The 19,431-nt window shown below is 38.2% G+C and overlaps 1 protein-coding gene across 14 annotated transcripts in view; it reads left to right on the top strand.

The window, feature by feature from the left end:
* The window catches only part of RGS12 (regulator of G protein signaling 12), a 173,554-nt gene that overhangs the window by 60,084 nt on the left and 94,039 nt on the right, over positions 1-19,431 (top strand). The window contains exon 1 of one of the 14 annotated variants that reach the window (XM_038400167.2): positions 7,278-7,464. The exons of 12 other annotated variants lie outside the window; for them this stretch is intronic. In XM_038400167.2, the coding sequence (XP_038256095.1) occupies positions 7,432-7,464 (33 nt within the window). In that variant the 5' untranslated portion in view covers positions 7,278-7,431. Of the gene's footprint in view, positions 1-7,277; positions 7,465-13,522; positions 13,783-19,431 lie in introns of those variants that run through there. One more of the 14 variants, XM_038400166.2, reaches the window with a different exon arrangement.

Genomic DNA, 19,431 nt, shown 5'->3' with positions numbered 1-19,431 from the left:
TCCTTTTCTTTTTGCGAATACAGACTAACACGGCTGCTACTCTGAAACCTGTCACATGGGACTGTGTCAAAAGTGATAAAATCAAGATATATCCAATATCTGCTGCTTTCTCCCATCCACTAGGCCATTATCCCTGTCAAAGAAGAAAATTAAGTTGGTTTGGTATGATTTGGTCTTGAGAAATCCATGCTGGCTATTCCTTATTATCCTATTATCCTCTAGGTGCTTACAAATTTGATTATTTTAATCATTTGTTCCAGTATCTTTACAGATATTGAAATTAGGCTGATTAGTCTATAATTCCCCAGGTCCCCTTTGTTCCCCTATTTAAAGATAGGTGCTATGCTTGCCCTTCTCCAGTCTTCTGGGACCTCCGCACCTGTCCTACATGAGTTCTCAAAGAAAATCACTACTGGTTTGGAGAATGCTTTGGCTAGTTCCTTAATTCCCTAGGGTGAATTTTGTCAGATCCTGCCAATTTGAATACATCTAATTTATCTAAATATCCTTGAATCTGTTCTTTCTCTTTTCTGGTTTGTGTTCCATCCCTCTTGTTCTTAATATTAATAGCATTAGGCATCTGGTCACAATTAACCTTTTTAGTGAAGACAAGCAAAATATGCATTAAACACCTCAGTCTTCTTGATGTCATCTATAGTTCTCCTTACCTGCTAAGTAGTGAAACTATACTTTCCTTTGTCTTTCTGTTGCTTTTAATATATTTGTAGAACTTTTTCTAACTGCCTTTTCTGTCACTTGCTAAGTGTAACTCGTATTATGCTTGTGCTATTCTTTGGTACTTCTCTTTAGTAGTTTGTCCGTGGTTCCATTTTTTGTGGGATTCCTTTTTGATTTTTAAGTCATTAAAGAGCTCCTGATGGGGCCATATGGACCCGTTACTATTCTTCCTATTTCAGAGTAGCAGCCGTGTTAGTCTGTATTCGCAAAAAAGAAAAGGAGTACTTGTGGCACCTTAGAGACTAACACATTTATTTGAGCATAAGCTTTCATGAACTACAGCTTCCTTTGCATTTTTGCTCTGAATAGTGTCTCTTCGAGAAACTGACAGTTTCCCTGAATTCCTTTTTCCATTAGGTTTTCTGCCCATGGAATCTTACCTACTAGTTTTCTGAGTTTGTTAAAGTCTGGTTTTTTGAAGTCCATTGTCCACATTCTGCTGCGCTCATTCCTTTCTTTCCTTAGAATTATGAAACCATCATTTCAGGATTACTTTCACCCAAGTTGCCTTCCACCTTCAACTTCGCAACCAATTCCCCTTTATTAGTCTGAATCAAGCCTAAAATGGCTGCCCCTCTGGTTACTTTCTCTACCTTCTGAAACAAGAAATTGTCACCAACACATTCTAAGAACCTATTGGAGATTTTGTATTTTGCTTTAGTACTTTTCCAACAGATATCTGGGTAATTCGTCACCCATTACTATCAGGTCTTGTGTTTTGGCTGTTTTTATTATTTGTTCTAGAAATGCCTCATCCACATCCTCTTCCTGATTTGGTGGTCTATAGTAGACTCCTACCATCATGTCACCCCTTATTTCCCCCACTTGCACTCTATCTTCATTCAGAGTCTTTCATCTGGTTTGGCTCTCATATCCTTCTGGACCCCAGAACAACCATATATATTCTTAATGTATAATTCAACACCTTCCTTTTCCCCTGACTGTCCTTCATACAGAAGCTATACATCTCTGTACCAGTATTCCAGTCATGAGATTTATCCCACCATCTCTGTGATGTACTAAATGGTATACTAATGCTTCCAATTCTTCCTGTTTATTCCCCTAATCCTTGCCTTTATGTATAGCCATCTAGGATGCTAAGCACCTCTCCTCCAGCCTCCCCCCCCTCCAACCCCGGCCCATTTTCTTCTTGATGCTTCTATCAGCCTATTATAATTCATCACCCCGCTAAAACATACGCACACAAAAAGATCTAGTTCTCTGTTAAGGTGGTCTTTAGCATGGCAAGAAAGATGATTACTAAAGCTAAGATTATTTCAAGGATTCCATGACTTCCAGCAACCTCCATGACACTGGAGGCCCTCTCAGCTGATTGACTGCTGCCGGCAGCAGGGGACCCAGTGGCAGCCCAGCCTCCACGAGTGCCGTGGGACCCTCTTGCAACTGCCTAGCAGCTGCGGGTGGTGGGACACCCCCACAACTGACCGGCTGCCGCCACTGGCGGCGACCCCTGAGTTGCCTGGCGGCGACCCCTGAGCTGCCCAGCGGCTCTGTTGTGGTGAGCAGCTGGCAGCGGCTGAGGGACCCCAGAGCTGCCCAGCGGCTGCAGGCGGGGTGCTCCCCCACAGCTCCCCAGCCCCTGCTGCTGGCAGGGGCACCCCCTGCAGTTGCTCAGCTGCTACAAGCAGTGGCGGTGGCAGCAGCAGAGGGACCCCAGAGCTACTTTGTCGCCGCCAGCAACTGGGAGCTGCACCTACCCGCAGCCACTAAGGGACCGCAGAGCTGGTCAGTGGCTGGGGGGCCACCTGCAGCTCCCCAGCCACCACCGCTGTAGGGGCAGCCCCTGCAGCCTCTTAGCCTCCATGGGCAGTCCCCCTTCCCCGCCCCCCTCAGCTCTTATGGTGGTGGCAGAGGGAGGCTGGAGCTGCTCAGGGGCCCCCCGCAGCTCGCCAGCCTCTGCTGCTGGCAGACCCAGCCCCCACAGCTCCCTTGCTTTTGCCGGCAGGGGGACCCCTCACAGCCACTGGGGTCCCTGCAGCTCCCAGCTGCTGCAGGAAGGACAGGATGCTGGACCCTTCTCCCTCCCCATTTTGTCAGGGATATTTTTAGTAAAAGTCAGGGACAGGTCAGGGCTTCTGTGATTTTTTTGTTTATTGCCTGTGACCTGTCCATAATTTTTACAACTTTTTATACATACCTCTGGGCTTTGATCACCTGTCCCCTCTGAACCTAGTTTAAAGCTCTCCTCACTAGGTTGGTGAATTGAAGATAATCTTTCCCTTGTTGGTCAGATGGTTGACATCTTTCCCCCGCAGTCCTCCTTCCCAGAACAGCATCCCAGGGTTGAGGAGGCCAAAGCCCTCCCATCAACACCATTTGCACGGCCAGGTACTCCTCTCCAGGATGCATGTGTTTAGAAGCAAATAGTCCCTTTGAGGAAGTAATTCCTTGCAAAATTTCATTTTAGAAAGTTAAGCAGCTTATAGTCTACAAATTGTTTCAAAAATCCAACATGCGAAATAATGAGTGTATTTTTCCAATTTCTAAATAAAAATGACTGAACTGACTATAAATAATTTGTAAAACCAAAATAAAAAAATGACTGATAAATCTTGAGGATCTAGGTTTATATCAGAAACTCTGACAGAACTGTAACTCCTATTTTTTTTCCTATAAGCCCAGTTCTGGAAAGCATCCCTATTCATGAAAACACCTGAGCATGTGTTTAAAGCCCATTTAAGTCCATTGGATTTTAATACATGCTTAAGTACTTTCCTGTATAGGAATGACTTAAGCACATGCTTAAGTGATTTCCTGAATTAGGGCTGTTATCGCTAACCAGTATGCTCTAATAGTTACTACTAAGTTTGTTTTGATACAGCAAATATTTTGTAATTTATAATAATAGATTAAAGGGACACAGACAGAGTTGATGGGCATCAAATTTTACCTACCTTAAAAATACCATTCTGCATTTGATGTAAACATATATTATTTATATAATCTCAAAAAGTGTGCAAACTGATTAACTCATGTAAGACTGTTACATTCAAAAAGGCCAAGTCTTGAAAATGCATATTTCCACAAATAGTCTTAATGGCTACTCAAGCAGTAAGTTCTGTGCTCTGCAAGATTGGGCCCCAAATAAACAACATTAAAGATATAAAAGTAGTGGAAGAAAGAAACACAAGATTTTTTTTTTGTACTTTACTTTTGCTCTTCTATTTTTATATTAATCCTTGCCTGTTTGCCTTGTTAATTATTTTTATTTCATGATTTTTCATTTTTCCTATTTAGATCTTAACTCTTGTCTGATTTTAATTTACTTACTGCTCTTTTTTTTGTTTTGAACTACCGCTTGTCTTATGTTTTTCCTTTAATCATACCTGTTTACTCATTATTTTCTTCTAACCTCACTCAGTTTTTGTAATCTCTTTTTTGTACTTAAGGTTTGTTTAGCCCAGGGATCTCAAACTCAGTTTATTTTAGGGCCAATGCCAGTCCTCAAATTCTTCCAGTGGGCCAATAATGTCACTGAAGATGGTGTTCAGAAAAGAAAACGTTTATATGGTATGTTTTATTTTGAATTTCTTAGAAATAATAAAACTGTCATACAACTTTATACAATTCTTCATCTGCCAGAGAGTTTTTAGTGTTTGCCAGACACCTGGCAGTGCTTCAGTTCTGTCAGTTTGTTGATGATTGGCCGCAGTGGCTGAGCAGTTGAAACCTGCAGGATTGCAGAAAGGTGTGCATCAGATAGTTCGGTATTTTGACTTGTTTATATTCATTGCGGAAAAAGATGATATTGCCTCCATGGCTGACTCTGCCCGGCAACTAATGATGCTGTCTCCATGGCTGACTCTGCCTCTGGTGACTAGTGATGGTATCTCTGTCCCTGTCCCCCAGCCAGTGGAAGTTGTGTGGGGCAGCGCCTGCAGCAGACATTGCCGGCAGCGTGTCTGCATGCGTCTCTCCTCCACAGGCCACAGTGGGGAGGTTCTTGGGCCGCAGATGGCCTGCGGGCTGCAACTTTGAGACCCCTGGTTTAGCCCTTCCCCCCCTCCTTTCCTGGTTTAATTGACCTTTTTCTGTTACCCTCCAGTTCCTTTGCCTTTACTTATGGCTGTTATATTGTGACTATTAACCTTTTCCCCAGAGTCCTCTCTATATTTCCCCTTCTCTGCATTCAAACCAATTTATGCTCCTCCCCTCAAATAAATTGTTAATTGAAGTTTGTTCTGCAGTGCAGTTGGGTAAAAGCAAGCTCCTGGCCCCCATGGTGCTGCTACTACTGTCAAGAGTCTCTATCTATTGAGGAGTAGGGCTAACCTGCAAACCTACATGATAACTGAAACTGCCTAAATAAGCATTAATGCTTATCAACGGTGCCCAATCTAGGACGTTAATTGACGAAAAATTTTATTAACGCAGAGTTAAGGTTGTCTGGTGATATCCTGTCCCCTTCCAGAATGTTGGATTCAGCAAAAATCAAACTTCTGAAAACCAGGAAATACAGAGTTAAGGTACGTGTCCACATACCATATTGCCTCCATGGCTGACTCTGCCCGGCAACTAATGAGGCTGCCTCCATGGCTGACTCTGCCTCTGGTGACTAGTGATCTCTGTCCCTGTCCCCCAGCCAGTGGGAGTTGTGTGGGGCAGCGCCTGCGGCAGACATTGCCGGCAGCGTGTCTGCATGCGTTTCTCCTCCACAGGCCACAGTGGGGAGGTTCTTGGGCCGCAGATGGCCTGCGGGCTGCAACTTTGAGACCCCTGGTTTAGCTCCAATATGCCCATAACTAGTAACTACAGCCTTTGCATTGTACTGAATAAGAGCTAATTACATATGCCGCCGATTTACATTTAGCTTACCTCACTAAAAGAACACAGTATCTGCTAAATCTTCAAACCCTTTCACCTTTATGCATACAATGCCATCTAAAACTATACTTTCCCTTTCTCATCATAAAACTGACAGTCCACACTCATTTCCCAGCTGTTGACAATCCCCAGAGCATGAAGACACCTGTGCCCTGCTACTAACACAACCTACTTAAAGCAGTGCTGAAATGAGGCATGCTGGATCTCTCAAGTGTCCGGGAAAGGGATAATTTCTAGTGGCTACTGCCAGCTCCAGTGGGTCAGAGTTAAGGTTGCATAGGCATGTATCTTACTGTATTTCCTGGTTTTCAGAAGTTTGGGTTTTTCTGAAAGAAGCATTCTGGAAGGGGACAGGATTATTACCAGGTAACCTTAACCCTGCGTTAATGAAGTTTTTTTGGTCGGTGAATCATCAATGCAATTCAGGTCCAGGGATGGGGCAAGAAGTCACTTGCTGGCCTAGTGTTCCCCTAACCCTTCCCTCCCCACTCTACTGTTTCTGCTTCTGGATGATGTGACTTTTTTTCATGGCTTTTAATTGGCCACCCTGTAGGTGGGTGATTGAGCTTCTGCCCCACATGATGTTGCTGAGTGAGACTGCTAGAGGCTTGGTGCATGTTTTAATGAATTAAGAGCTTATTAAATGTGTTGGATTGCCATCTCTATAGATGGAATTCTTCTGTTTATTCACAGGATATGTATAGCACGGGCAAGCTTCCCTCATACTGTTCTGATACTCTGCTTCACTTTTGACTTGATGGGGCTTCTGCTAAAAGCTGGTGCCATTCAGTCTCTACAATCCATTTGCTAGTTAGTTTGTCAAGTGAGAATACCAAAAAGGTGCCACCTGAGGTGTTTGTACCATATGGACACCTGTTAGTTAGAAGTTATTCTGGAGATCACCAAATACATTTAATCTGTTCTCTTGATACAGAAAAAACAGCCACCCCATTCCTGACTGCCTGTCTCCAAACCAAAGGCTGAAAAAGAGATTAAATCCTAGTTTCTTAGCTGTGCAAACCATGTTTGGGTTCCTTTATGATATTACACATGTATCACTGCCCTGTTTGTCTGCTACATTCTGATGAGCAGGTGTGGTATTGAAATTTACAAGAATACTTCACCTGGAACAGGATTCTTGTAAATTTCAATACCTTTCTTACTCAGAAGGACAGAGAGCAGAAAGGCAAGATGAAGTAAATGGCATAATATGCACACGTGATTGCGATCATGAAGAAACATGCAACTGCATGCCCAGAAACAGAAAGCAAGAAAGTTTCTCTAAGCTTAGTTATACCAATTTTAAGTGTTCTTTTTAAGTTAACGTTAGTTTGTTTCTGAAACATAATATTTAAAATACAAGTTGATGACCTGTTTCATTCATATAATGTTCATTTAAGAGGAATTTATTAAAAACAAAATGTTTAATTTGGAGGGGAAAATATTTGACTCAATACCTAAACAAGTTTGGACATGCATGTTAAAAGGTCTCTTAGGCCTTCATTAAATGTGTTTTGCAGTAGAAGATTCTCCAGTGGCATCTTATCTTGACAGAAACTTTATTATTATGTATAACTTGCCTAAACAATGTGTTAAAAGATTGAGCACAGGCAGTTTGTTCTTTAGACAGGCATATATACAGAACCAGTACTTAGTCAGGGCGGGGAATGCACTGGGGAGGAGGAGAATGAGAGAGGTGGTATTAAGGACAGTAGTTTGAAAGCTTCATTTATTTTACTGGCCTCTCAAGAAGTAAATATGTGCTCAACTTCAGAAAGAGCTTAACAGTAAAGTTAAGGGGACTGTTCCCTAACAATGAGAGAAACATTACTCAGGCACTAGTTATACATGGAGAAAGCTTTTACTCTTACTCAAGTGTCTGTAAGTATAAAGTTTTGTTTATCTAAAATGAACAGAAGGCAGGAATGTGCTTTAAAGGGTAGTTTTCAAAGTTAAGGAATTTTGTTAATGCAATACTTGTATTTCTAAGAAGTTAGACTTTTAACAAAACAAAGTTTATAAGTGTTTGAGTTGACTTTCTGTATGAGCTCTAATGAGAATTTAATCAATATACTGTTTATATGGATGTATTTTCAATATAGGTTGAGTAACATTAAGTTTTCCAAGTGTGGGAACTGTACACTAGTTGTAAAGATATTTCTCTAGTGGATTTTGTTTTTATTCCTTTTTTGTCATATTGGCAGTTACTTTATTTTCTTCAAACTGTAATGCTCTTGTATCCATGATATAAGGGTGCCTTTTTAAACTTGGAAAGGTATCTGTTAATTGTCACAGTTGTTTCCAAGGTGTATAGTTTAGATGATTTTCTTTGGTTTGGATATTCAGCCATAAATTCAGATTACCAATGGTTTATTATTAATTACCAGATAAAAACTTTTTACTCTATACAGTGTTTATAGAATATATAACTTCTGAAACTTTTTGAAGCTTCATTTTTTCTCTTTTCTTAATCTCTTGCTAGTCAGAACACGCACATTTTGAAGATAATGGCAATATATATTACTAGGCTTTGGCTTTTTAAAATCTCAAACTGTAGCTTCTTTTTGCTGATTCATTTTAGGATTAAGTCTCTGCTTTTTAAAATGAAAAGGGAAATGTGTATTTTAGAAGTGTTAGACTTAAAAAGAGAAGTGAGTACACTAGTTACATTACTAATGAGCAGTCTTTTAATGCAGGGGCTGCAATAATCTGAATCTCTGAAACTCAGTTTGTGGGTAGGAGGAAGCTCAAGAGGCTTAATGTGTGTGGGTGATCTGTCACTTAATCATAATCCTCCTTATGTGTAATTTAATTAAATTTTACTATTGGGCTGTAATTCACGTATGAAATCTTTTTTCATTCTGGACATGCAATTAACATTCACTTCTGTTTTTTTTTTTTTTTTTTTTAAATAATTTTATCTGTCAAGGAAATTCAGATGGCTTAAACTTTATACGTTGATCAGCACTTTGCAAAAAACTGTTGTATTTACAGAGCAACAATATGTTTTTGAATAATGAAAAAGGCTAATTTCAATAGTCTATAATTAAAGGGGTCAAAAGACTTCTTTTAAGCATTTAAAATATGGCTTTGAGGACAAAATATTTGTTTTCAAACTAGCTCTCTGCTTAACAAATGTCTGGATCTAAATTTTGAAAATATGTGCACCAAAATTTTGGTAAAACTTGCATTTTTTGTTGACAGAAGAGGGCACTCAACAACAATTTGAATTAGGCTTCTTCATTTTGCTAACCAAGTTACATTGGAAAACTTAGTGTTTAAGAAATTTTGCAGTTGTCTAGTCTTTGAATTGTTTATGTAAAGTATAAATTCAAAAGGAGTATATATGCTAGGATATATTCTAGGAATAAATAGAAATTTTGCCTTCTGCTGATATACTTAAATTAAAATGCATTGGATGGGAGCCGTTTTTCCTTTTCTACTAGTGGAATGTATGTTCTCCTTTTACTGCTTAGGAACAGGCAAAAACTTTCCAAAAAGTACTAGTTGACAGCTAATGGAAAACTTTTAAAAATCATTTTTTAAAAGTAATTTTATTTTATTATATTGTCTGTGTTTCTTCCACCTATCTTATTTTTTTATTTCATAACTAAGGACATTTGAATTAAATGGGATGTTCCTAACAAAATTCTCTTGCTCCGTTTTTCATGCAAATGGTTATTTTCTTTGTCCTGTAGTGAAGAATGAGAAAAGAGTGATATAAGGTGAAGGAGCATGAAGATATTTTAGCCAAACTGTGTTTTCTGCCTGCTCCAAATTTACTACAAGAGCTTTCCCTTTTCCTAGTTGCTTAGCAGATTTTTTGCTTTCTTCTTTCATTTTTGCTCACTGACGTTCATTTTTTGTTCAGCCAAAACTAATCTTGATTCCCTGTCATTTCTGCCTTTCTCTCAGGCTTCTCTTCCTGCAACCATGTAGACAAAAGAAAAAAATATCATCTTCTAGGATGGGGAGAGAAAAAGACATAATTCTGGGTTTTATGCCCCTCAGCCTTTTTTAGTTTCAAAGCAGATGAATGTGGACTTACAGATTCCTCTGTTGATACATCTGAATTGGTCATTTTAGAGCTGCTATGTCATGATTTTAACATTTTTCATTAATAGCTTCTGTAAATTAATATGCTGAAGTAATATAGACTAGTCCCTTCCAAATTTGGGCTATCTGATTTTGATCTGGCTGGTTTATAAATACAAACATAGTATGAAAATAATCTAACATTTTGAATACAGCAGCTGTTGAGATACTCTGGAAAAAAAATAGAGGGAAATTAATTTTTAAAAGGGCTTCTTCGCAGCCACCATCATTAACAGGCTTTTGTTGTGAGCTAATGGAACTGCTAGATGAAAAAAAATGTGCACATGGAATGCAAGTTCATTTCAGTGAAATAAAAATCAGTGACTCTGTCTGTTACACTATAGAATTATTAGGTTTCCTGCACCAAGTACAAGTGCTGGAATCCTTATAAAACATTGCCCACACACAGTGTTCCTAATGTTAGTGTTTTATTGTGAGTACACCAGCTACAAGCAAGTCTTGCAAATGTTTACAGCTGTATGTGTTTATTTCAAATCATTCTGGTGCTTATGTGGATAGAAGCACGTGTTAGAGCTGCATTAGTTCAATTGGTCTTTCCATAGCAGGATACTTTCTGGGGTACTCTGACTCACCATTCAGTGAACATCTTAGATAAGAATCCTCTTAATTTGTGCTCCCTCTGAAGGGCTTCCACAGGAACATTCTCCAGGAAGTCTCTGACTTACTTGTGATGCCCTGGCCTCATCTAAGGTAACAATGTCATGTACCTTGTCTCCAGCATCCATGTAAGTATGGTTGCTGTGTTCTTGTACAAGCGACTCACTATTTTGTGATTTGAAGTCATGCCTTCTGCAGTCCAGCTGTTCTAGTGTCATGGTGTCAGCTTGCCTAGCATAGACATCAGGGCTCTTCTAAAGACCTGGCGCAATGAGGCAATGAAGTCCAAACTGAACTCCATGGCCTACTTTGTTGAACCGTGTCTGTGTTGGCTGAGCTTAGCATAAATCGGAATATTAAGCAGTGCTGGGTGCAAAATTAAGAGCAATATAATAAGGCTGTCAAAAATCACTACAGAACAAGAGCTGGATTTCATCCAGTGCCATCATGGTCTTTAGATCTTGTTCTCTGCCACACCTCATGCTCTGTTCAAACTCACTTCACTGTCTCAGTACAGTACCTGATGGAAAAAGTCCAAACTGAGCAAACAGTCATCTCACTTTCTCTGGGAAGCACTCCATTTGGATAAGTGGAGAAAAAGGTGCTGATTCTCAGGGATATAATTCCCAGAACAAACCTGGCCCTAGAATACTTCGTCGGTTCTCCAACAAACCCTTACTCCCAATGTGGTGTTTCTGTTTGGAACCAATGGAAAGGTGTTGTGACAGATTTATAATGCACTGAATAGAAATATTCGTATGTTTAGTCATGTATGTGGAAAAGTTAGTAATCTTGAAAATTGTGTAGTCCGAAACAATGAGGAAAGAGGGAAACCTGATAACTCATGAAATGATAAACGGGGTATAAAAATAAATTCCAAGGTACTGCTTTTGGAAACTATTTGGCATAGGAAAAGCAGATTTCATACCGAATCACAGGTGATCTAAGTGTTTCAAGTTTGTACTCCTGAAGGAAAGACCCAGACTCAGTTACTTCCACGGAAAAGTTTTTTTTTAATAAACTACAAGAACTAAACATAAAGAATAATTCTATATATGGTGAGCACTTTCACAGACATCAGGAAGAACAACCAGAGTAGTGAACCAGGAACATGAATTGTGAATGTAACAGATCACAGAGATAATTATGACATTTTTACAGCAGAAAGACTTGAAGTTTAAAGGATAGAAAAATTTCCTTTTCCCAGTGTGGGCTTCTACACTCAGGAGGAGGGGAGCGAGAGCTAACCCCAAAGATCAGGTTTCCTAGACCTAGATCAGTCACCATTTTATACCCAGCAAAGAAAATGTTTTGCATTCTGGGACAAAGTCTGCACAAAAAATATTTGGGAGGGTTGCGGGAGGTGATGGTAGTGGTGGGATGGTAAAATAAAATAGATACTGCAAAAGAGAACCAAAATTATTTGAGGTGAATCATGTTGCATCAAATGTAAGGGAACCACTTTTGTTTTACTATGCAGTGGGTGGTGCAGGCCACACAAGATATTGTGCTGAAATTCTTACGTTCCATGGAGCAATAGACTGAGATGGTTCTTTCTGAAGCTGTGTTGTAGGATGGGCATTGACACGGTCAGTGCTCTTGCAACGATAGTATTGACTACAGTTGCTGCACAGGCAGCATTCTGTGGGTATTAAGGGTTTCTGCCCCCTCAGAGATCCCCTTGCAAAAACCTGTTTGTTCCAGCTTTGCACAGAAAACTAGAATTTGGCACTTAATGCTAAATTTAAAAAATATTGGTGATTTTATAACCTGTTGTTGATTCTTTGAGAATAGCTTTACTAGTTTAATGTGGTTCAGAAAATGCAATATGTAATGTTTAAACATAAAACCTTTCCTGGTGATGCTTACTTTAGTTTTTAATGCTTAATTGTCACATGTGGTAAAGTTAATATTGTTCTGACAAGACCATTTAGTTGATTGGCACGCTAAGCCCCTAAATAATGGAGGATGTAATATGTGTAACAAAGTTTCTTTCTTCAAATTTACTTCAAAGGCACTAGACATTTGCACTGATAAATAAAATTTAAAGGATGAAAATCAAATCCAAACCAGTCCCAATTCACAGAATGTATATTGTTCAATTACGTACCTTATGTCTGTGTTTCTGGAATGCTTGCATAATAAGGCTTGTTACCTCTACCTTCATCTTGTGTTTGGAGTAAACTTTGTTCTCTAATCTCACTGTAAATGAAATCACTAAGGGACATAAATGTGGGCTACTTGCTGTATTAAACAAAGAGTGTGTGTTGTCTAGTGGTTAGAACATGGGATGGGAGTAATAGTAGATCTAAGTCGTCATCTGCCTCTGATGCTAACTTATCTTGTATAAAGACATTAAAATGTCTCTGTGCCTCAGTTTCTCCCTCTGTAAAAGAAGATTTATACTTGCAAACCTGACAGGGGTATTGTAAGGCTGAATTCATGTTTGTGAAGTGCTTTAAGCAGGTCCACAGAGGGAATACATTAGAAATGATACAGTAGGCAATTCTAGAGGCTTTTAAGATAATATTTCTGCAACATTCATAATACAAATATAAAAGCAATTAAGTTTTTGATTTTTTTTGTAAATGGCAGCAGACTTTGTGAAATTTGCTACTGTGGACAAATTTCATCACTTGAATAAAAACACTGATAAAAGACAAATTAGTAGGCTTTCTCTGCTCTTAGATTCACATGATGGATTTCTTCTTTTGCTCTTCCTACAGTACATGCATATATCTACCTTTGACATCAGTGAAGCATGGGTAGTGTGTACAGTAAGCAGGGAGTACAGAATATCAGTCGAGCTCTGCTATGATGATCTGAGATCAGAATTTAATTTTGCTCTGAAATTGTTTGCTAATGAGTTGAACCCTGTATACAAAGTTTCCTTGTCATGTAGATCTTTACATGTGAGTTATAGCGCTAACCACTTAAAAGTTTAATGTAACAGGCCATTCTGAGGTGGTTTACTTTCTACTGGTCTGTCAGTGTAAACCTCTGAAAAACAGTGGTGTATATGGAAATGTTTCTACAACTATAACAAAGGTGGTTAACAGTAATGATTTATTAAAAGCCAAGTTATTAGAAGCTGGTTTATTGTATAAAGATTATCACACAACCACACTTCATTTTATTTTCCTGATTTGTTATAGGATATACTTTAAATGAAATCACAGCATGATTTAAATGAACTGATCTTGCATTTTTGTGAGAGATAATTGAGATCTAATCTGAATCCCTGACGAACCACAGCTTCCTGCAGTGGCCTGTTGCTATGGGTAACATAAAGGGAGTAAAATAGAACTTCATACGAAATGCCTTTAAACTTTACTGGCATGTACAGGCACGGAATAGGGCTGAATCGTATATTTTAATCTTTGAGAAGCTGATGGGTCAAGGAATGGTTTTTTTCAATCTTCAGTGAAGATGAATTTAGGAAGAGTACTGTTAGCAAAAATAACTGCTGTTTCTTTTGAAGAGCGGGTAAGTGATATGGATTATATTTAGACAACGCAAGGCAGTGTTGCAGTGAAAATTAGAGGAGAGTATTATAATCGGCTTCAGAGTTATTGCATTTTTTTAGCTTAGTTTTTGTCTCTGCTACATTAAAACAATGTTAGATCAGAAACTTTTGGAATAATATATGATTTTCTTTAATGCAAACTCTGATTGGCATATATCTTATTTTTCCATCATAGCTACCTATGTTAAGGACATTGTGTATAAAGAGTCTGACCATATAATCTAACAGTCAGATTTACTCTGAAATTTAACTGAAAAACTTAAATGTGGCTAATATTTACAAATTCAGCTGTTCATAATATATACCTATTTATTAATGTATGTGCATTATGTATTACATATATCTTTTCTTATCATAAATAGTACAATATTTTATTTGTATTTTGTTGAAAGCATATACATAGTTTTTAATCACAATCATTTTAAGAATGGATTTTATTTTTAGCCATTTGATTTAAATGTTGTTTAATTGTTTGTTTTTGTTCATGCAAAAAAAGTTGTTTTAATAGGAACACCTAGCTCTTAGAAAAATTCTGAATATGGCAATAAAATATTTATTCTTCTTTGCCAAATTTGCTATGCATATTTTGTTTTTATGTAGCTTAGATAAAGTATGTGACAAAACAATTTTAAAAGACATTCTGTAGAAAAGATATTCAGTTAAATCTCCATTGAGTAACAATGTGCAGTAGTTTAAATTGATTCTTTTTCCCTGTGAATTGTTACTTTTGCAATGTCTTTCCCATTAGCTATTGTAAATACCCTCTTTCATAAGAGAGAACTGAAAGCAATAAACTGTCTAACATGCCTTATTTAATTGGCTTTGTGGTAAGGATCTTGTTCACAAAATCTTGCATCAGAAAATCACTTACAACCATTTTTTAAAAAGAAAGTAGAAATAATATTAATTACTGGTGTTTAGGTCAAGAAATATATTTGAGATAACTAATTACAATGAAAATGCAAGAGTAATGTTCTAAAATATATTTAACAAATGTATCTTTTATTATATTATATTTATAATTTTGATTGTTAAATATATTTTAGAATAGGGTTTCCCAAATTATGGCGTAAAATCCCCAGAAGGGTCATGGAAGTACAGTACAGTAAAAACTGTAAACTTTTGCAAACACTCAAATTTAATAAATTTAAAATGATAAAAAAAGATACATAACGTAATCCTTCTGATGGTGTGACAGAGGATCTGGGCAACTGGCCATAATTCATATATCTTGGCAAAAAGAAAAAGTGCTTGGGATAGTTTATCAAGAGATTGATCAAAACTAATACAATCAGACATCCTCATGTATGAAATGCATTCTTTGAACTGGGTAGTTAAATGTTTGAAAGGTGGCTATGAATCGCAAGAGCCTTGGTATCCTCAGTGGTCCATCTCCTAGAGAATGAAGCTAGTCCCCAGACCGTATTCTGTGTGTATAGATATCTTGAGAAAAGCACTTTGGAAAGTGGACATAGCTGTCTTGGATCAGAGGAAATGTGTTGACTTGCACACTGATCCCAATTTATGGGCTTAATAAGCAAGTCCCGAGGACATCAGTGAGGGAGATCTCTGACCACAGCAAAGATTTGGTGGTGCGAGGACAGCCAGAGAGGCTGCCTGTCTGGACATACAAGATGAATACCTTATGTAGTTTAGTTTGAGAGATCTGTAAACCTTGGTCTGTTTATAACAAATCATTTTTTTTAAAAATTTCAATTTCTTTTACTAATCTTGTTTTTATTAAGATTCCTGATGTATTGGTAACTTCACACAAAAGTCCTCAAAATAATTGAACTACATAGCTTCTAGAAAGAGGTTCTGAAGGGTAAATAGTTTCTGGAATTTACACCCTCCACTTAGTCTCAATTATGGGACATGGACAGAGGAGTCCGTTCTCACTGAGGTGCGTTAACATCAGGCTGAAATGGATGAACTCAAGGGGAAAAGCCAAAAGACAAATCAGAAGATGAGAGTTGGAGGCGGGTGCATGTATCTGATATTTTCCCCATATTGTTGTAATCTGGAACCCCAAATATTGGTTCAGTTTAGAGGGCTAGATGTAGGAGGAAAGTAATGGCGTATCCCGTTAAGGCTACTGTACTGTTGTCATCTAGGAATCCCATCAAGGTTTATTGCAGACTAGTGCATGATATAAGTGATTACAAAATGTTCTATACTTCTTTCTGAGATTTTTCAAAGGTATCTAAGAGAGCTAGGCACTCAACTCCCATTGAATTTCAGGCTCCTTGAAAATCCCAATCTCTGCTAAAAACATTATTTTGGGCAAAACAGTCGGATAGCTGATATGGGAGTCAATAAAGAACTGAAGGAGGGTAATATAATTAGTGTAATTAATGCCAATCAACGTGGGTTTATGGAAAATAGGTCTTGTCAATCTAACTTTTTATCTTTTTTTGATGTGAATACATATTTGATTAATAAGTGGCAAAGATGGCCAATACATCCATGCATCCGACAAAGTGGGTATTCACCCACAAAAGCTTATGCTGCAATACGTCTGTTAGTCTATAAGGTGTCACAGGACTCTTTGCTGCTTTTACAGATCCAGACTAACATGGCTACCCCTCTGATGCTTGATTGATAAAGGTAACAGTGTTGATGTAATACAGTTAGACTTCTGTAGGGCTTGGTACTGCATGACATTTTCATTAAGAAACTACTGACTGATGGTTATGAAAATGCAATTGTAAACATAATCTATTGGGTGTGTTGATAGTGAGGCCCCTCAGGGATCAGTTTTTAGCCCTATGCTGTTGAACTTTTTTATCAATGACTTGGAAGAAGACATACAATCATTACTGCTAAAATTTTCCAGATGACACAATGATTGTGGGAATGGTAAAAATGAGGAGGACAGGTCACTGATACAGGGTGGTCTGTATTGTTTGTAAGATGGGTGCACACAAACAATATATATATATATTTCATTATGACCAGATATACGGTCATACAGCTAGGAACAAAGACTTACAGGCCATTCTTACAGAATGGTGGGAAGCAGTAATGGATAATCAGCTGAACATGAGCATCTAGTGTGATGCTGTGTCCAAAAGGGCTAATGCAATTCTTGGCGTATAAATAGGGGACTCTCAAGTAGGAGTAAAGAGGTTATATTACTTCTGTGTTTGGCACAAGTGAGATTATACTGAAATAGTCTATCCAGTTTTGGTGTGCCTAATTCAAGAAGTGTGTTGAAAAATTGGAGAAGATTCAGAGAAGAGTCCATGAGGATGAGTTCATGTCATATGCTGATAGATTAGAGGGGCTTAAACTATTTAGTTGACCAAAGAGAAGGTTAAGGGATGACAAATATATGACATGTAGTTTTATGTCCTTTGATTCAAAACTATGGTATGTTCTGAAGTGCTGGCTGCCAAAGGTATGTAGGCTTCTAAATGTCACAACAATTTTGAAATCCAGCTTCTGTCCCTGAAAGATAAACTTGAGGATTTTTTTTAGACTTTCCCGTGCAGTTGACATCTCAAGTTGTACACCCTGAAGCAGCTATCAAATTGAAACCAGTGCCTTTATTAAATAACATTGTTCTGTGCTGTATCAGTCATTGCTGAGGATGTCAAAAGGCAACTGCTTTCAACCCCCCTCTATTCCAGAATCATAACTTACCATTTTAACTTTGTAAGTCAATTAAAGTCTGTGGTACTGCTAATGTGAGAGTAGTGCCTTCCCTCAAATAGCTGGCATCTCCCAATAAACTACTCCAAGATAAGCCTTTCTTGAAACCAGCTGTAATCAAACTCTTGATGAACTTGAGGAATTGGGATGACCATATGGTCTTCCTTACTTGCTAGGGCAGTGGTGCACAGAGGAATTTCTGCAGAACTGCTGCCTAGCCATTCGGTCCCTAGTTTGTAGTAGTGCATGGGATTCTTCCATCCTAAGTGCAGGACTTGTCCTTGTTGAACCTCATCAGATTTCTTTTGGCCCATTCATCTAATTTGTCTAGGTCCCCCTATATCCTATCCCTCCAGCGGATCTACCACTCCTCCCAGTTTAGTGTCATCTGCAGACTTGCTGAGGGTGCAGTCCACGCCATCCTCCAGATCGTTAATGAAGATATTGAACAAAACTGAACCTGGGAGCATTCCGCTTGATACCAGCTGCCAACTAGATATGGAGCCATTGATCACTACCCGTTGAGCCCAATGATCTAGCCAGCTTTCTATCTGCTTTATAGTCCATTCATCCAGCCCATACTTCTTTAACTTGCTGGCAAGAATACTGTGGGAGACCGCTGCAAAAACTTTGCTGAAGTCAAGGAATAACACATCCACTGCTTTCCCCTCATACACAGAGCCAGTTATCTCATCATAGAAGACAATTAGGTTAGTCAGGCATGACTTACCCTTGGTGAATCCATGCTGATTGTTCCTGATCACTTTCCTCTCCTCTAAGTGCTTCATTAGTGTCTACCTCCTACATGCATAGACATACCAAGTGGATAAGCAGGAAGGATTCCTGCCGAGGAAAATACTGCAAGATGTTTTTATTTTTGCAGGCCTTTAATTCTTTTTTTTTTTTTTTTTATTTCAGTTATTGATTACCATCGCACTCCTGGCATATAAACAAGTCTTTATTATTGAAGTTATTTGGAACCCAGGATCTCTTGAGTTCTAATTTGGATGTGAAAATATTTTGAATGATTAATACAATTCAGATTTCTACTCTTGGCTATTCTCACAGTCTTTTAGCTAACTTAAATACTTTCGTAAAAAAAACAAAATTGCATATCTGATATGAAATAGCAAAATAAAAGTCTAAGGGTTTCTCAGAGTTCAAATAAACTGTAGTAACAGATTTTCTTTTAATAAAATATTTCAGTATGTTTAGAAGTATAATTAATATTAGGTTCCAGGTTCTTTTGAGCAATAAATGAGAGTTGCCGTGTGATTTTATGGTATTTTATCATTTTACCTGAGGTAGGAATTAAGCAATTGTGTAGGAATCAGAGAGGTGTGTAAATGTTGAATAAAATCAGTGATCTGTGCATGTATACTGTAGAATCTAAATAGCTTATCAATTTTTATTGGTTCTGTGTTAAACAGTTATTTCCATGAAATCGTATTTATACACATACTGTATCAAATCTGTTCCATAAGTGCTCTGAGTAGTATTCTACATAGACAACTGAGAGTAGAACGTGACCCATAAAGTTTTAAAGTGAGATCACCATGCTACTTACAAAATCAGGTCTTGCAACTTCCTCTCATGGACAAATCTAGACAAGCTTTTACTGAAGGTTTAAAGAGAGAGACTGCTGCCTTTGAATGCTGACTGCATTTGTTTCTGACAAAGGTAAATTGAATTTTTTTTAAGCACTCACAAACATGTTTAAAACCCATTACTGTAAATTCAAATGCAATCATTAACAACTTTAACTAGTACTAAATACTGCTATCAAAGGCAGATTCGTTTAAATTATGGATTAGGCTATTTTAAAATGTACTTATGTATCTTGAAGAGTTCTGTGGAGTTTGAAAGCTTGTCTCTTTCAGTGGCACTGAGTTTTTGGTTTTTTGTTTGTTTGTTCCCCCCCCCCCCCAGTGGTTTTCCACTCTCGCTCCACCTCT

This window comes from Dermochelys coriacea, chromosome 4 (assembly GCF_009764565.3).
Source record: "Dermochelys coriacea isolate rDerCor1 chromosome 4, rDerCor1.pri.v4, whole genome shotgun sequence".
Classification (NCBI taxonomy): Eukaryota; Metazoa; Chordata; order Testudines; family Dermochelyidae; genus Dermochelys; species Dermochelys coriacea.
Note: the sequence above shows the minus strand (reverse complement) of the source record. Positions and strands in the feature narration are given on the sequence as shown.